At 49.3% G+C, this 18,526-nt stretch overlaps 1 protein-coding gene across 4 annotated transcripts in view; it reads right to left on the bottom strand.

Annotated features, from left to right (window-relative positions):
- USP24 (ubiquitin specific peptidase 24) overlaps nt 1-18,526 on the bottom strand; it is a 167,293-nt gene that overhangs the window by 130,596 nt on the left and 18,171 nt on the right. For all 4 annotated transcript variants that reach the window (XM_089660267.1, XM_089660268.1, XM_089660269.1 and 1 more), the window contains exons 8-15: nt 17,136-17,294; nt 16,930-17,044; nt 13,741-13,844; nt 11,884-11,991; nt 7,828-7,923; nt 7,583-7,744; nt 3,639-3,746; nt 3,327-3,476 (exon numbers count right to left, since the gene is read on the bottom strand). In XM_089660267.1, coding sequence (XP_089516393.1) covers nt 3,327-3,476; nt 3,639-3,746; nt 7,583-7,744; nt 7,828-7,923; nt 11,884-11,991; nt 13,741-13,844; nt 16,930-17,044; nt 17,136-17,294 — 1,002 coding nt within the window. The remainder of the gene's footprint in view (nt 1-3,326; nt 3,477-3,638; nt 3,747-7,582; nt 7,745-7,827; nt 7,924-11,883; nt 11,992-13,740; nt 13,845-16,929; nt 17,045-17,135; nt 17,295-18,526) is intronic.

The following is an 18,526-nucleotide window of genomic DNA, read 5'->3' as shown; positions in this document are numbered from 1 at the left end:
CATACTGTCACCCTAGCAGTAGTGTCACCATGCTGACACTGTACTACTTGTGGGGGGTGATGAAGATTTTTTTTTTTTACACATTGCTTTTACACCCATATAGGATGTAAAAGCAATCATTTCTCTTTCTCTCTGTCTGCATTCTTGCACTCATTGAGAAGTACTGAGTGAGCTGTGATTGGTCACAGCTTGTCACATGGTACAAGACTGTTGTGAATAGCCCTGTACCATGTGACCTCTGTGATCATTCACAGATTTCACACGTAGTAAAGCAATGATGTCACAAGTGACATCTTGCTTACTACTTTGCATGTGATCACTGATTGGCCAATCAGTGATCACATGATCGGGACCTCGTACAGAGGTCCCGTCTGCCGATCGGTGTTTCACTGTGTCCGGAGGACACAGCGGGCACCGGATCGCGGTGCTGCGCGCTCTGAGGGAGTGCGCACAAGCAGGGTGCGGGGAGGCCGTTTATAAGCGGCCAACCGACCCTGCACTGCCACCGTCCAGCCGTTTATATGCAACGGCCAGTGGGGAAGTGGTTAAAACAAAGAGCATCTCTTTAACTACTTGACCTCTGGAAGGTTTTACCCCCTTCATGACATTGTTTTGTTATTTATCACTGCACTACTTTAACTGGCAATTGCGCGGTCATGCTGCAACAATGTACCAAACTGAAATCTATAACTTATGGGCAGCACAGTGGCTAAATGGTTAGCACTTCCGCCTGGCAGTGCTAGGGTCGTTGGTTTGAATCCCAACCACGGCACCACCTGGAGTTTGCATGTTCTCCCTGCGTTTGCATGGTTTCCTCTAGGTACGCCGGTTTCCTCCCACACTCCAAAGACATGCTGGTAGGTTAATTGGATCCTGTCTAAATTGTCCCTAGTATGTGTATGTATGAATGTAGGTTAGGGACTTTATATTGTAAGTCCCTTGAGGGTTAGGCAGTGGCGTCCCTAAGTATGTGCACGCCGCACCGGGTGACACCTATTGCATGGGGCGACACCAAAAAGTTTTAAAGCAAGCTAACGATCCCCGCAAGATTGGGTCGGATCTGCAGTAACGCGTGGTGTCACCCCTGTCGTGCACACACAGCCTGGCTCTTCCCCTCCCTGTGTCCCCGTCGCACCCCCGGACCATTGTTGCAAGATCAGTTAACCTCGTATAGGCTGCAAGGTGTCGATCCCCGCAAGATGGATCGGATCTGCAGATCGGAGTCCGATCTATTATGCTCCCCAATCCGCAGATCGGCTTGCAACCTATACGGGGTTAACGGATTTTGCAACACCGGTCTGGGGGGTGCGACGGTGACACAGGTAGAGGAAGAGCCAGGCTGTGTGTGCAGGACAGGGACCGCTCACCTCTGGAGAATGACAGCACGTGTTACCACACCGGGTGCCACCAACCCCTGGGACGCCCCTGGGGTTGGGGACTGATGTGAAAGTACAACATATATGTAAAGCGCTGCGTAAATTGACAGCGCTATATAAATATAATAAATAAATCTTTTTTCCCCACACAAATACAGCTTTCTTTTGGCGGTATTTGAACACTACTGGGGTTTTAAATTTTTTTTTTTATATAAATGAAAAAATACAGAAATATTTTCGACTTTGTTATAAAACATATCTAATAAAATCAAATTTCTTCAAAAATTTAAGCCAAAATGTATTTTACTACACGTCTTTGCGTTTTTGAGGCCGCTAGTATAGTTCTATATAAATACTGATCTGCACAGACACTATTACTAGTATTGGTGATGATCAGGAGACTTAAAGCGGAGTTCCACTCACTCTGTCAAAAAATAAAAGTCAGCAGCTACAGCAAAACTGTAGCTGCTGACTTTTAAAAAACAGCCACTTACCTGTCCCTCAGTGTGTCCCCTGCAGCCTGTTTCACTGGCCATCCTGTATTCCAGGAGGCCGGCATCTTCAGTGTGGGCACCCAGCTGTGAAAGCTTGCAGCTTGACAGCCGGGTACCCACTGCGCATGCGCGAGAAGTGCTGCACTTCATGAATGGTCCTGTAGTCTTCTGGGACCTGTCACGTGTCCCAAAAGACTACAGGAAGGGAGGGAGGGAGGACACCTTCCGTTTCCAATCGCCTAGGTCAAGGGTAGGCAACCTGCGGCTCTCCAGCTGTTGCAGGACTACAAGTTCCATCATGCCTCTGCAAGTCATAGCTGTAACTGTCAGTTTTGTAATGTTGCAATGCCTCATGGGAAATGTAGTTCCACAACAGCTAGAGAGCCGCAGGTTGCCTACCCTTGGCCTAGGTGATCGGACCGGAAATGGGAGAGGGTACCTGTCAAATTCGGGTACCTGCTCCCCTCCGCCCCCCAAAGGTGCCAATCCTTAATGGGGAGCAGTCCTTAAAGTGGAACTTCCTCTTTTGGGTGGAGCTCCGCTTTAAGAGTTGATTTACTAAATGTAAATATACTGTGTACATTTTTTTGCATGGAAATATGTAGTTTATTTTATTGTAGGCCTGTGATTTTTAGGAATAACTGACTGAAATCTGTCCGAACAAGAGTCTAGTAAACATCCCGGATATGATAAAATTTGAAACACAAAATCATAAATTATAATTTAATAATCATAAAAAATAATAATAATAAATTTAATTCAATATAATCAAACCAAAAACACTGAAATTTGAAATATAGCGCCAAGTTCGCACATCGCTGAGCTCAGTCGCAGAATCGTTTTCAGTGTCTGATGAGGAATTTCCCCCACAAATCATTATCACTCAATTCTGCAAGTGGTTCTGATTTACTATCGCTGTTCTCTAGCCGGTCTAAAACCGCGTCTGACCTAAAGGGACGCTTTTTGGACGCCATGGACGTTTCTCAGTTTCCAGGCAGCAAGAACAGTAAAAATGCAGGCAGGGCGCCGGACAAAGCACTCGGGACAACATGTATGTGAAATGGTTTGATACAGGAATGTTATACTATGTGATTTTAGTGAATTTAGTGAATGTCACTTTTTGACATTTTTAAAATTTCCCGCCAGTTCCGTCCCCCGTACATCCCGACGTCGCAGGGAACGGAACCCAGAAGACAGATTCCAGCATCAGTCAGAGGAGATGGCCGGGGACACTGCAGGGGGGACATCGCGGGAGCGCAGGACAAGGCACGTGAAGAAGAGATCCCGGAGTAACGCTGCAGTGTATTCCCGAGTGTAGCTCGGGGGGGTCACCGCTTGTGGTGCTGAAACTTTACCCCGAGCTACACTCGGGAATACCGCCAGGGGGGTTAAAGAGCAAACTAAACTGCAGGTACATGTATCAGATTTCTATATCAAGACTTTCAATGTCAGATACCTCCCGGTAAGTGTATCTGCCGTCAACCAAAGTGGATCCGACCAACCCTCCGGGACCAACAGCGTTAACGGCCAAGCGATGGCACGCCACTAGGCTAGCTGTCACCAGCTTGACGATCTCAAAGTTCTTCTTCAGATCCTGAATGATACTCTAAAAACAAGAAATACAATGTTAGTTGTGGTCTGCAACACAGAAAATGCAATTTTGCATTGGAGCCCTCTTTTCAAAAAATGTGTTTTTCTAGACTTTTCAGGAAAAACATTCTTACAGATAAACAAAGCATTTGCATCCCAGAAGACACAAGTCTCCTACCTTGTCTTGCTTTTGGTAGGTCTGCTTGTTGAATGAGCGGGTTATCTCATGGAGCTGGCGTAAGGCTGGCACCACCCACACCACTTGTGGGTTGTTATGTTGAGATGACTTGAGAGAAAACAAAAAAAAAGGTGGCATAGGTGAAGACAAAAGCTTTAATTATTTTTATAGACCCAACAGATCCAGAAAAGGCACGGCCCCCACATCAAGATACAAGCAGAAAACTGCTAACTGCAAAATGTTAAAGCGGAGCTCCACCCAAAAATTACCTAAATTTCCAAAGTGAAATGGAAAAAAAGATTCGCCTTTAACAATCTCTCATACCCGAAATTCAAATCCACCTGGTCACTATGGTCAAATCACCCGAAAATCTACAGTTCAATTTTGATAGCTCAAAACTACAGAATGTAACTTACCGTCAACACTAGACTGGTACACACTTATGCACTGGACGGTTAGTCCACATTGTTTTTAATCTACTTGTTGCAAGAATCTTCGTTTATACCTCAATAAACCCCATACTATACTACACTATGGAGATGTCTCTGCTTTGACTCCCCTGGGGAGTATTCATTTACAACCACCCACCTGACCACCGGAGAGGGAGCCTTTACATCCCCCATAGGGCAGTACCTAAGCTATCACCTGAGGGGAGCTCTGGACCACCTTGATGTCCTACTAACAGCATCCAGGACCACTGAAGGGAATATACTGGATTCCAGACATTACCCAGACTGGCAGATGACATCAGGAAAAATATATACAAACGCTCATTAAATTGCGCGTTCTGGTGAGTGCGCATTCTTTCCGCACTTTATATCACAGCACCTTACTAATAAGGAGGATACAGTCACATGAGAGCACCTGAAGTCACTTCAAGTCACCTAATGAACGGTTTATCTAACGTTGTATATACGCTTATTACTCATATTGTATTTCCCTTCTAGCGCTGCACTTCTGATTTACATGGTACACACTTACCTCTCCCTAACACCCACCAGGTTTAGACTCATACACCCTTCCCTGTTACTACCCCACTTTGTCCCTTACCCCCCTCATTTGTAATCCCCTTTCCCCCCTACGAAGGTTCAACAACATACACTAATGAATGAATAATGTCTGATAATTACATGTAGTTACATAGTTAGTCTGGCTGAAAAAAGACAAAAGTCCATCCAGTTCAACCATAGAAAAAAAAAAAAAAAAGTTATAATCCTACACCCACAGATGATCCAGAGGAAGGCAAAAAAAAGCCCAGCAAAGCATGATCCAATTTGCTCCTGCAGGGGAAAGAATTCCTTCCTGATCCCCCGAGAGGCAATCGGATATTTCCTGGATCAACTTTCCCTATAAATGTTATATCCAGTTATATTCTGTGTATCCAAGAAAGGATCCAGGACTTTCCTACAGCAATCCACTGATCTGGCCACAACCAACTCTGGAGAAGTGGAACCTCAATAACCTGTACTGTAGTGATATATTAAAAATCACGATTGCTGTGGCACTATAGCGTTTGCATGTTGCACGTGTGGCACCTTTTTGAGACCTAAGATAATACACTATGTCGAGGTTTTTTTCTGTTTGAGGTACACAAAGATTTTTGGGATTCATCATCGATCATCGGAATTAGTGTGTATTTTTCAAGATCGTGGACTTATTTGGCATTTTTTTTATATTTTTTTTGGCTTTGGACTTTGGGTTTATTTATGTTAAGTTTGTTTTATATATTTTATGTTGGTACTTCAGGGGAAGGATTGTGAAACGACTTAATTGGGTTTTGTATTAAGGTGGGTGTGTGTTGTCTCATAGGTATTTTGTAGTGATATATTGTATGAAAATGAACCTGTCTATTGTACCGTTTATACCCATTTTGAAAAATTGAATAAAGAACATTCAAATTTAATAAAAAAAAAAAGCAATAAAAATGCAAATGTGTTTTTGTTGGGTTTTGCAATGCAAATGCGGAGTTTTTTCTAATGGATCAGTGTGGAAGTAGCCTAACGTTGCATATCAGAGAGCCCCCTTTACGGTGGTATTTGGTTTACTAAAGTTCACATACACTGTATTGGGGAGGCAGCTTACCACTGGGCATGTAGTGACGCATGGATTTGTTGATAGTTAATAAAAGATAGAATGAACAGGTTGCATATAAATTGATCCCATTTATTTTATATAGGGTGTTTCTGCAGCTCCCTCCCCATTGTGTTGCATTAATTTGTTGCCAGAAGTAATAGCAATAGCAACAAGAAAATCTACAATTTTTGGGGAAATTGTGTGAAGTGTTCTTGCCTCCACCAGTAGTCTACAACTGGAGTGTGCCGAGTAACTGGGCGGAGTAGCGGACCCCCTAGCGGGAAGAGGGATACTCCCGTCCATCCATTCGGCTCCAGGAAAATCCATAAGGAAGCAAGGTGACCCCATTAGCGGGAAGAGGGATACTCCCGTTCATCCATTCGACTCCAGGAAAATCCATAAGGAAGCAAGGTGACCCCATTAGCGGGAAGAGAGATACTCCCGTCCATCCATTCGGCTCCAGGAAAATCCATAAGGAAACAAGGAGACCCCCCTAGCGGGAAGAGGGATACTCCCGTCTATCCATTCGGCTCCAGGAAAATCCATAAGGAAGCAAGGAGACCCCCTAGCGGGAAGATTAATACTCCTGTCCATCCATTTGGCTCCAGGAAAATCCATAAGGAAACAAGGCGACCCCATTAGCGGGAAGAGGGATACTCCCGTCTATCCATTCGGCTCCAGGAAAATCCATAAGGAAGCAAGGAGACCCCCTAGCGGGAAGATTAATACTCCTGTCCATCCATTTGGCTCCAGGAAAATCCATAAGGAAACAAGGCGACCCCCCTAGCGGGAAGAGGGATACTCCCGTCCATCCATTCGGATCCAAGAAAATCCATAAGGAGAGAAGGAGACCCCCTAGCGGGAAGAGGGATACCCCCATCCATCCATTTGGCTCCAGGAAAATCCATAAGGAAGCAAGGAGACCCACTAGCGGGAAGATTAATACTCCTGTCCATCCATTTGGCTCCAGGAAAATCCATAAGGAAGCAAGGAGACCCACTAGCGGGAAGAGGGATACCCCCGTCCATCCATTCGGCTCCAGGAAAATCCATAAGGAAGCAAGGAGACCCACTAGCGGGAAGAGGGATACTCCCGTCCATCCATTCGGCTCCAGGAAAATCCATAAGGATGCAAGGAGACCCCGTAGCGGGAAGAGGGATACTCCCGTCCATCCATTCGGCTCCAGGAAAATCCATAAGGATGCAAGGAGACCCCCTAGCGGGAAGAGGGATACTCCCGTCCATCCATTCGGCTCCAGGAAAATCCATAAGGAAACAAGGAGACCCCCTTAGCGGGAAGAGGGATACTCCCGTCCATCCATTCGGCTCCAGGAAAATCCATAAGGAAACAAGGAGACCCCCTTAGCGGGAAGAGGGATACTCCCTCCATCCATTCGGCTCCAGGAAAATCCATAAGGAAGTAAGGGTACCCCCTGCTGGGAAAAGGGAACACTCCGTCTGTCCATCCATCCCAGGGAAAGAGGGATAATTCTATCCATTTACCACTAAGTCCAAATAAAGGGACACAAGCTTTTTATGACCTCACTTACCGGTTTGGTCATATACATCAAGTGAGGGCACAACCGGTGAAGGTGCACAATATATTTTTTAAGCTCGGTGAATTACACAGTTATTATTTGGCATCACAGCAATAGAAGAAGTACCAAAGGCATGGACTCATTAAGGACTAGATTGTAGTAGAAATAGAATTGCAGTGATATTGTTACATATGCTTTTATTGCGGGAATTTTATTTAACACTTATTCACTCATAATCTTTGCAATTGTCAGTGGAGCGCGACACTATTTCTGTTTTTTTAATAAACAATAAATTGGCACACTGATGATACAAGTACCGCCTAGTAAATTTTACCTTTTTAATGTCCTCGATGCATTTTATGATGTAGCTCCTCTTGACGGTCTCTTTTACTGCATAGGCGTCGCTCAGGATTGTCAGGTGCTCCTCTAAGGCTTGTTGGATTAAGTTAGATGGCAGAGTTGGTAAGTGAGCGAGATCCCAGAGGACCTCCAACACCTGCGGAGTAAGAGATGTAATTACTGTGGTTATAAAGGCCGTGGGCCCTGGGCCGGCAGTGGTTGACTCATTCCAGGCCTCACCTTTCCTGTTGTCGTCTCGTTGCGTGCCTCTCGTCCGATACGCCCTATGAGGCTCAACAGTTTCTGACGGACCCGATCGGATTCAGTTTCCCAGCTCTGCGGACAAGAAAAGCGTCAGTCTGCAAATATTAGGAAGCACCAAATGGAACTCAATCGTCTATCCTTCAGTTTTTATAACATGGAACATAAAACATTTAAAAGGTTCACCTTTACACAAAAAATTATGAATGCACATTTTTTAGCATTTTGGACACTATTTTTGGGGGGGGGACGCAGTTCCCAAGTTTTGATTTTTGATGGTTTAATCAAAGGGGACGTTTGGCCTCCCCTCTCTTTGCCCGCAGTCTTCTGGGACACGTCACAGGTCCCAGGAGGATGCAGGAGCATTCACAGAGCGCAGCATGGGGCACGCATGCACAGTGGGAATCTGGCTGTGGAGCTGCAAGGAGTCACAGCCAGAACCCTAAGACAGGCGCAGAACCTGCTTCCTACAAGTCCCATGAGGCACTGCAAGGTTGACAGTTACAAGCATGACTCCCAAAGGCATGATGGGACTTGTAGTTTCACAACAGCTGGAGGCCCGCCCGTTTGACACCCCTGCTCTAAAAATCTACCTCTCTACCCCTCGCCTCACCCCTTCAGTCTCCGCCCGAATCACCTGCCTACTGAACGGCATATCAGATTGGATGTCACTCCACTTCCTCAAATTAAACCTTGCTAAAACCGAGCTCCTAATTTTCCCCCCAGCCCGCCCCTCCCCCCCCCAAGCTCTACATCACAACCAACAACGCCACCATCAGTCCCACCCCGCAAGCCAAAGTCCTAGGTGTCACTCTAGACTCAGACCTGTCCTTCCAACCCCATGTCCACTCGTTGGCAAACTCATGCAGACTCCACCTCTGCAACATCTCCAAAACACGTCCGTTCCTAACCCCAGACACTACTAAACAACTCGTTCACTCCCTTATTATCTCACGTCTGGACTACTGCAACTCCCTCCTCACCGGCCTACCCCAACACAGGCTATCCCCGCTTCAGTCTATCCTGAACTAAGCGGCCAGACTCATCCACCTTACCAACCTCTCCGCATCTGCCACCCCCCTCTGTCATTCCCTCCACTGGCTTCCGATTGCCCAACGCATGAAATTCAAACTACTAACACTGACATACAAAGCCATTCATAACGCTGCCCCGAACTACCTCAATGACCTGATATCCAAATACCATCCAACCCGTACTCTTCGCTCCTCACAACACCTCCTACTTTCTAGCTCCCTGGTCTCCTCCTCCCATGCCCGACTGCAGGATTTCACCAGGACTTCCCCCATCCTCTGGAACTCACTACTCCAATCCATCAGACTGTCACCTACCCTCCTCACCTTTAGGCGCACCCTGAAAACTCATCTCTTCGGGGAAGCCTACCCCACCCTCACCTAACAGCCGATCTCCTCCACTCCATCCCCTACAGCCATTTCCTCCTGTACCACTATCCCTTCCCTCCTAGATTGTAAGCTCCAACGAGCAGGGCCCTCGAACCCCACGTGTATTGTATTGTTACTGTCTTGTCTCGTGTTCTGTCCCCCACTATATTGTACAGCGCTGAGCAAACTTTTTGGCGCTATATAGACACTGTATAATAATAATAATACATTACACCAGCGATCAGCAGATCACTGATGCCATGCAGGTCTCCTGCAGACAGTGTCAGTGTATCTTGTGGTCTCCTTATATCTCAGGTCATGACCTGATACCAACCTTTTGGGAAATGTATAATTCCCTCCTGGCTGCAATATTGTGATCTTGTTTTTAAAGTTAGTATATAGTTGAGGTGGTCTTTTTTTTTAAATTCTCTAATATGGCTATTTTGATGTTTTCTAGTCGCACGGGTGGTATACCTGACACTGTGCCATTATTCTGCCCCCCGTGGGGGAGGTATGGTGGTGCCCGTCTAGCCCCTTCTATTTGGCATGAGTTCACATTAGTAAGCAACTACTAATTGTAAATGTCCCGTGTGATCTGCCAGTTACCGACTCTCCTCATGCTGTGACAGCGTGTGAGGAAAGGTCTGCCGTTATCCGGTAAGTCTGTTTACAATGTAATCGGCTGTTATCAGACACAGCTGATCACATGGTAAAGGGCCGCTGTGATTTGACCTCTACTGTGATCTGTAATCAGCTACAGTGGGGCAAAAAAGTATTTAGTCAGCCACCAATTGTACAAATTCTCCCACTTACAAAGATGAGAGAGGCCTGTAATTGGCATCATAGGTAGACCTCAACTATGAGAGACAAAATGAGAAAACAAATCCAGACAATCACATTGGCTGATTTGGAAAGAATTTATTTGCACATTATGGTGGAAAATAAGTTTTTGGTCACCTACAAACAAGCAAGATTTCTGGCTCCCACAGACCTGTACCTTCTTCTTTAAGAGGCTCCTCTGTCCTGCACTCATTACCTGTATCAATGGCACCTGTTTGAACTTGTTATCAGTATAAAAGACACCTGTCCACAACCTCAAACAGTCACACTCCAAACTCCACTATGGTGAAGACCAAAGAGCTGTCTGCTGACCAAAGGACACCAGAAACAAAATTGTAGACCTGCACCAGGCTGGGAAGACTGAATCTGCAATAGGCAAGCAGCTTGGTGTGAACAAATCAACTGTGGGAGCAATAATTAGAAAATGGAAGACATACAAGACCACTGATAATCTCCCTCGATCTGGAGCTCCACGCAAGATCTCACTCCGTGGGGGCAAAATGATCACAAGAACGGTGAGCAAAAATCCCAGGACCACACGGGGGGACCTAGTGAATGACCTGCAGAGAGCTGGGACCAACATAACAAAGGCTACCATCAGTAACACACTACGCCGCCAGGGACTCAGATCCTGCAGTGCCACACGTGTCCCCCTGCTTAAGCCAGTACATGTCCGGGCTCATCTGAAGTTTGCTAGAGAGCATTTGGATGATCCAGAAGAGGATTGGGAGAATGTCATATGGTCAGATGAAACCAAAATAGAACTGTTTGGTAGAAACACAACTCGTCGTGCTTGGAGGAGAGAGAATGCTGAGTTGCATCCAAAGAACACCATACCTACTGTGAAGCATGGGGGTGGCAACTTCATGCTTTGGGGCTGTTTTTCTGCAAAGGGACCAGGATGACTGATCCATGTACAGGACATAATGAATGGGGCCATGTATCCTGAGCTTTTGAGTGCAAACCTCCTTCCATCAGCAAGGGCATTGAAGATGAACCGTGGCTGGGTCTTCCAACATGACAATGATCCCAAACATACCACCCGGGCAACGAAGGAGTGGCTTCGTAAGAAGCATTTCAAGGTCCTGGAGTGGCCTAGCCAGTCTCCAGATCTCAACCCCATAGAAAACCTTTGGAGGGAGTTGAAAGTCCGTGTTGTCCAGCGACAGCCCCAAAACATCACTGCTCTAGAGGAGATCTGCATGGAGGATGGGCCAACATACCAGCAACAGTGTGTGCCAACCTTGTGAAGACTTCCAGGAAACGTCTGACCTCTGTCATTGCCAACAAAGGATATATAACAAAGTATTGACATGAACTTTTCATATTCACCAAATACTTATTTTCCACCATAATTTGCAAATAAATTCTTTCCAGATCAGCCAATGTGATTGTCTGGATTTGTTTTCTCATTTTGTCTCTCATAGTTGAGGTCTCCCTATGATGCCAATTACAGGCCTCTCTCATCTTTGTAAGTGGGAGAACTTGCATAATTGGTGGGGACTAAATACTTTTTTGCCCCACTGTATGTCCGAAGGACACAGCGATCACGGAGCGCGTCATGTGCGTGTCCAAGGGGGCACACTGGGGGGTGTGGTTCTGAGAGGAAGTCAATGGACGCCCTCCCAGAAGTGGACAACCGCGCTCTAGCAGTGTTTTGGCGACAGCGCGGTCGGGAAGTAGTTAATCAGACCAACAAGTCTGCTGCATTATGCAAAGATCACAATAGCAAATGCATCTAGAACAGGCAGTAATAACACGCGCTGCCAATATCCGAACACCAAGCAAACGTTACCTTTTGAATTAGCACAAAGAGGTGGTTTAGCTGTTCTGGGTTGAACTTCACAGCTGCAGCTGCGATAATAGTATGAATGTTTTCTATCACAGTGGATGATTGCCCGGACTGGGGGGAGAAGACATCCAGTATTACAAGTTTTAACACATAATTGAACAACAAATATTTAATACAATATAATAAATGATGCTGTGGGGATGTTCACAGTGAAATCCCTGCTCTGCATACTGTCTGTACAGAAACACAAACAGGGAGAACTTTCTATTCCACATTTACTTAGTTGGTGATTTTAATCGTTTGTTTATTCATGTTATTTTTTTCCATTTTGAGTAGGAGGAATAGTGCCCCATAATTGGTGCCAGTGGGAGGAAGAGGGCCCCGTGATGGGAGTCAGCGGGCCCCGTGATGGGAGTCAGAGGGCCCCGTGATGGGAGTCAGAGGGCCCCGTGATGGGAGTCAGAGGGCCCCGTGATGGGAGTCAGAGGGCCCCGTGATGGGAGTCAGAGGGCCCCGTGATGGGAGTCAGAGGGCCCCGTGATGGGAGTCAGAGGGCCCCGTGATGGGAGTCAGAGGGCCCCGTGATGGGAGTCAGTGGGAGGAAGAGGGCCCCGTGATGGGAGTCAGTGGGAGGAAGAGGGCCCCGTGATGGGAGTCAGTGGGAGGAAGAGGGCCCCGTGATGGGAGTCAGTGGGAGGAAGAGGGCCCCGTGATGGGAGTCAGTGGGAGGAAGAGGGCCCCGTGATGGGAGTCAGTGGGAGGAAGAGGGCCCCGTGATGGGAGTCAGTGGGAGGAAGAGGGCCCCGTGATGGGAGTCAGTGGGAGGAAGAGGGCCCCGTGATGGGAGTCAGTGGGAGGAAGAGGGCCCCGTGATGGGAGTCAGTGGGAGGAAGAGGGCCCCGTGATGGGAGTCAGTGGGAGGAAGAGGGCCCCGTGATGGGAGTCAGTGGGAGGAAGAGGGCCCCGTGATGGGAGTCAGTGGGAGGAAGAGGGCCCCGTGATGGGAGTCAGTGGGAGGAAGAGGGCCCCGTGATGGGAGTCAGTGGGAGGAAGAGGGCCCCGTGATGGGAGTCAGTGGGAGGAAGAGGGCCCCGTGATGGGAGTCAGTGGGAGGAAGAGGGCCCCGTGATGGGAGTCAGTGGGAGGAAGAGGGCCCCGTGATGGGAGTCAGTGGGAGGAAGAGGGCCCCGTGATGGGAGTCAGTGGGAGGAAGAGGGCCCCGTGATGGGAGTCAGTGGGAGGAAGAGGGCCCCGTGATGGGAGTCAGTGGGAGGAAGAGGGCCCCGTGATGGGAGTCAGTGGGAGGAATAGCGCCCCGTGATGGGAGTCAGTGGGAGGAATAGCGCCTTCTTATTGGAGTCAGTGGGAGGAATAGCGCCCCATGATTGGAGTCAGTGGGAGGAATAGCGGCCTATCATTAGTGTCAGGATTATGCCCCAATGTTGGTGTCAGTTGGAGGAATAGTGCCTCATGTCACTAAGCCCCAAGGGCTGGATAAAGGCTAGCAAAGGGCCACATCTGGCCCTTGGGCTGCAGTTTGGAGACCACTGCTGTACAGTATAGCTACTGTATTATACAGCTATGACAGCGCAATTAAATGCAAAATATAAAAGTGATAAAAGATTGTAATATAATGAAAAGATAACTGTGATCTGTGTGATTGTATTTCTTTGCGGAGGAGCATTCTAAATAATCGGGGCACACAATGTATGACAAGCGGTACACATCAGTTATCTATCCCAATGACCAGGATTTCCGAGAGTCTGTTCATTAATAAAGTGGAAAACGCATGTGTAGGGTCATTTACGATTTGGGTCTTTAGAGGAAAATGCTATTAGTGCTTCTGAATCTTCTCCCCACCTGGATCTTCCAGATTTTGGAAAGTTCATCCAAGGACAATTTACTTCCGAGCAGTTCAATGATTCCCTTTATCCGGTCACAGTACTGTGCCTGGTCAATGTTTCCTGAAAAAGAACATCACTAATGAGCTCGAACAGTCCTCCCGAGTGTGCACATGTGTGCAGACTTCCTTGCAAACTAAATCGCAAAACCAAAAGTAATTTTTTAATAAAAGAAATAAGAAGAATTATTTTATCAAATCCCATGGAAACCCACCATCTGCTGCTATATACCACAATTAACCAAAATCTACAAACCTCATTTCACTTAAACCACAACTCACCGAGCTGCCTGAACAGGAAAGCACACAATGTACTGAGAGACATATCTGCCCACATCTACAATTAAAGTTTAACTTGCTTATAGTTTCCCTTCCCAGGTTTCTCCATTGCCCCTCATCCACAAGCATCAAAGCCATTTTAAAAAACATCCTTCCGTTTTCATTACATACGTTATTTTGGACCTAGTGATGTTATAACTGGATCTCTGTGCTTCTCTGTGCAATGCAGGCAGATCATGACTGGTGGGAGGGGCTGGCAGAGTGCTGTACATAGCTTCCTGAAAACATCACAGCAGCCTGCCTCAGTACACTTCTCAAAAGCCCTCGGCACTCGCGCAAGGAGTGGGCTGGCTACTGGGAGGAGTTAAGCAAGTATCAAAATGCCTTGATGGGTGGATGTCAGTCTGGAGGAGAGGTTGTTCCTAGGCAGACCACCCTAAGTAAGGCCCACATGTGATGCTTAGCCTCCATGACAGAAAAGCCAATGAATGACAGGGGCGGGCCAGCGAGACTGGGAATGACAGGGGCGGGCCAGCGAGACTGGGAATGAAAGGGGCGGGCCAGCGAGACTGGGAATGAAAGGGGCGGGCCAGCGAGACTGGGAATGAAAGGGGCGGGCCAGCGAGACTGGGAATGAAAGGGGCGGGCCAGCGAGACTGGGAATGAAAGGGGCGGGCCAGCGAGACTGGGAATGAAAGGGGCGGGCCAGGGAGACTGGGAATGAAAGGGGAGGGCCAGGGAGACTGGGAATGAAAGGGGAGGGCCAGGGAGAGCGAGACTGGGAATGAAAGGGGAGGGCCAGGGAGAGCGAGACTGGGAATGAAAGGGGAGGGCCAGGGAGAGCGAGACTGGGAATGAAAGGGGAGGGCCAGGGAGAGCGAGACTGGGAATGAAAGGGGAGGGCCAGGGAGAGCGAGACTGGGAATGAAAGGGGAGGGCCAGGGAGAGCGAGACTGGGAATGAAAGGGGAGGGCCAGGGAGAGCGAGACTGGGAATGAAAGGGGAGGGCCAGGGAGAGCGAGACTGGGAATGAAAGGGGAGGGCCAGGGAGAGCGAGACTGGGAATGAAAGGGGAGGGCCAGGGAGAGCGAGACTGGGAATGAAAGGGGAGGGCCAGGGAGAGCGAGACTGGGAATGAAAGGGGAGGGCCAGGGAGAGCGAGACTGGGAATGAAAGGGGAGGGCCAGGGAGAGCGAGACTGGGAATGAAAGGGGAGGGCCAGGGAGAGCGAGACTGGGAATGAAAGGGGAGGGCCAGGGACAGCGAGACTGGGAATGAAAGGGGAGGGCCAGGGACAGCGAGACTGGGAATGAAAGGGGAGGGCCAGGGACAGCGAGACTGGGAATGAAAGGGGAGGGCCAGGGACAGCGAGACTGGGAATGAAAGGGGAGGGCCAGGGACAGGGAGACTGGGAATGAAAAGGGAGGGCCAGGGACAGCGAGACTGGGAATGAAAGGGGCGGGCCAGGGACAGCGAGACTGGGAATGAAAGGGGAGGGCCAGGGAGAGCGAGACTGGGAATGAAAGGGGAGGGCCAGGGACAGCGAGACTGGGAATGAAAGGGGAGGGCCAGGGACAGCGAGACTGGGAATGAAAAGGGAGGGCCAGGGACAGCGAGACTGGGAATGAAAGGGGCGGGCCAGGGACAGCGAGACTGGGAATGAAAGGGGCGGGCCAGGGACAGCGAGACTGGGAATGAAAGGGGCGGGCCAGGGACAGCGAGACTGGGAATGAAAGGGGCGGGCCAGGGACAGCGAGACTGGGAATGAAAGGGGCGGGCCAGGGACAGCGAGACTGGGAATGAAAGGGGCGGGCCAGGGACAGCGAGACTGGGAATGAAAGGGGCGGGCCAGGGACAGCGAGACTGGGAATGAAAGGGGCGGGCCAGGGACAGCGAGACTGGGAATGAAAGGGGCGGGCCAGGGACAGCGAGACTGGGAATGAAAGGGGCGGGCCAGGGACAGCGAGACTGGGAATGAAAGGGGCGGGCCAGGGACAGCGAGACTGGGAATGAAAGGGGCGGGCCAGGGACAGCGAGACTGGGAATGAAAGGGGCGGGCCAGGGACAGCGAGACTGGGAATTAAAGGGGCGGGCCAGGGACTGCGAGACTGGGAATGAAAAGGGCGGGCCAGGGACAGCGAGACTGGGAATGAAAAGGGCGGGCCAGGGACAGCGAGACTGGGAATGAAAAGGGCGGGCCAGGGACAGCGAGACTGGGAATGAAAGGGGCGGGCCAGGGACAGCGAGACTGGGAATGAAAGGGGCGGGCCAGGGACAGCGAGACTGGGAATGAAAGGGGCGGGCCAGGGACAGCGAGACTGAGAAAGAAAGGGGCGGGCCAGGAACAGCGAGACTGAGAATGAAAGGGGCGGGCCAGGGACAGCGAGACTGAGAATGAAAGGGGCGGGCCAGGGACAGCGAGACTGAGAATGAAAGGGGCGGGCCAGGGACAGCGAGACTGAGAATGAAAGGGGCGGGCCAGGGACAGCGAGACTGAGAATGAAAGGGGCGGGCCAGGGACAGCGAGACTGAGAATGAAAGGGGCGGGCCAGGGACAGCGAGACTGGGGTCGGAAACGAGCTAGATGATGCTGGGCACCCCCCAGCCAGAAAATGAAGCAGCTCTGACTTGCTGAAACTTCTAATTCACACTGTGAGCAGCTCACAGTGTGCAGAGAAACCAGAGTAAGTCATTTCAGTGAGAGGGGCTCATCAACTTCCAAATACACCTACGAAAACTTTTAGCCAGTAAGAAACCTGGAATGTTTGCGTAGACACCAGGCTATTTGCCACCATCAGTCACACCGCTCCTCCTCTACCATAATACATCTCGAGTTTTAACAGCTGTAATTAGTCGAGTGAAATGCTGACCTTCCAGTGCTATCGATAGGACAGAATTTTCCACCAGCCAATCCAGGAGCCGGTCAGTATCTATGGCGTTCTTCACAGATTTTGATAAAGTGCTGTCTTCTATTAATTTGGTTACCTTGGAGAAAAAAGAAACGTGGAAGTAAGGTGAAGTGTGCAGGGTGGGACTGCAGCGGACAAGGACACGTCTCAGGTGACAGCAGACTTACCTCTTTAAGAGAATTCATTTTTGCGCTAAAGTGAGGAGATTTCAGCATTCGTAGTAAGATGTCCAGCCGAAGATCGTCCACCGCATTCACCAGGTCCGGCTGGAAACGCATGCACAGCAGCTTAATGGCAGACAGGAGCTCGGGGATACTGACTAACCTCTGCAGGAGGAAAGAAGAATAGTCAGGAATTACGAAGGTTTGATTGGAAGAAGAACTTCTAAAAAAGCTGCTGACCATAGATTGCCAGCTTCTTATATCTTTTATTTGGAATGCAGAAACATCTAAAGAAAAGACCGGGGGACCCTCTACCGAGGAGCAACGCCGGGGGACCCTCTGCCGAGGAGCAACGCCGGGGGACGCTCTACCGAGGAGCAACGCCGGGGGACGCTCTACCGAGGAGCAACGCCGGGGGACGCTCTACCGAGGAGCAACGCCGGGGGACGCTCTACCGAGGAGCAACGCCGGGGGACGCTCTACCGAGGAGCAACGCCGGGGGACGCTCTACCGAGGAGCAACGCCGGGGGACGCTCTACCGAGGAGCAACGCCGGGGGACGCTCTACCGAGGAGCAACGCCGGGGGACGCTCTACCGAGGAGCAACGCCGGGGGACGCTCTACCGAGGAGCAACGCCGCGGGAAGCTCTACAGAGGAGCAAAACCAAGAAATACTCTAATTGGGATCCCTCACTGATTCTACAAATGGATGCAAACAATCTGACTACACCTCCTCCATGTTTACAGTGTTTGTTGGAGACCCAGCTGTAACGTATTTTTCAAACCCTTCATATCAGGTGTTTCCAAAATTTATAAACAAAGGGCCAGTTTACGGTCCTTCAGACTTTAGTGGGGCCAGACTGTGGCCAATGGGAGTAGAAATGCCCCATCACTGGTTTTAGTGGAAGGAATAGTGTCCTATTGTTGATACCAGTGGCATGAACAGCACCCCACCATTGGTGTCAGTGGGAGGAATAGTACCCCACCATTGGTGTCAGTGGGAGGAATAGCACCCCACCATTGGTGTCAGTGGGAGGAATAGCACCCCACCATTGGTGTCAGTGGGAGGAATAGCACCCCACCATTGGTGTCAGTGGGAGGAATAGCACCCCACCATTGGTGTCAGTGGGAGGAATAGCACCCCACCATTGGTGTCAGTGGGAGGAATAGCACCCCACCATTGGTGTCAGTGGGAGGAATAGCACCCCACCATTAATAGAAGCTGTGGATGAAATAGTGCCCCAAGGGTCAGATAGAGGCAAACAAAGGGCCACAGTTTGGAGGCCACTGCTTTATATGGACCAACACAATACCAATTTTCAGCAGCAGGTGCCGCAGTAAGCAACATCAAAAATGTAAATATTAGAGGTACTAATATAGCGGCATCAATTAATGCAG

This window comes from Staurois parvus, unplaced genomic scaffold, assembly GCF_062004578.1.
Source record: "Staurois parvus isolate SC_StPar_1 unplaced genomic scaffold, SC_StPar_1.0 ptg001221l, whole genome shotgun sequence".
Classification (NCBI taxonomy): domain Eukaryota; kingdom Metazoa; phylum Chordata; class Amphibia; order Anura; family Ranidae; genus Staurois; species Staurois parvus.
This window is presented reverse-complemented; position numbering and strand designations above follow the sequence as displayed.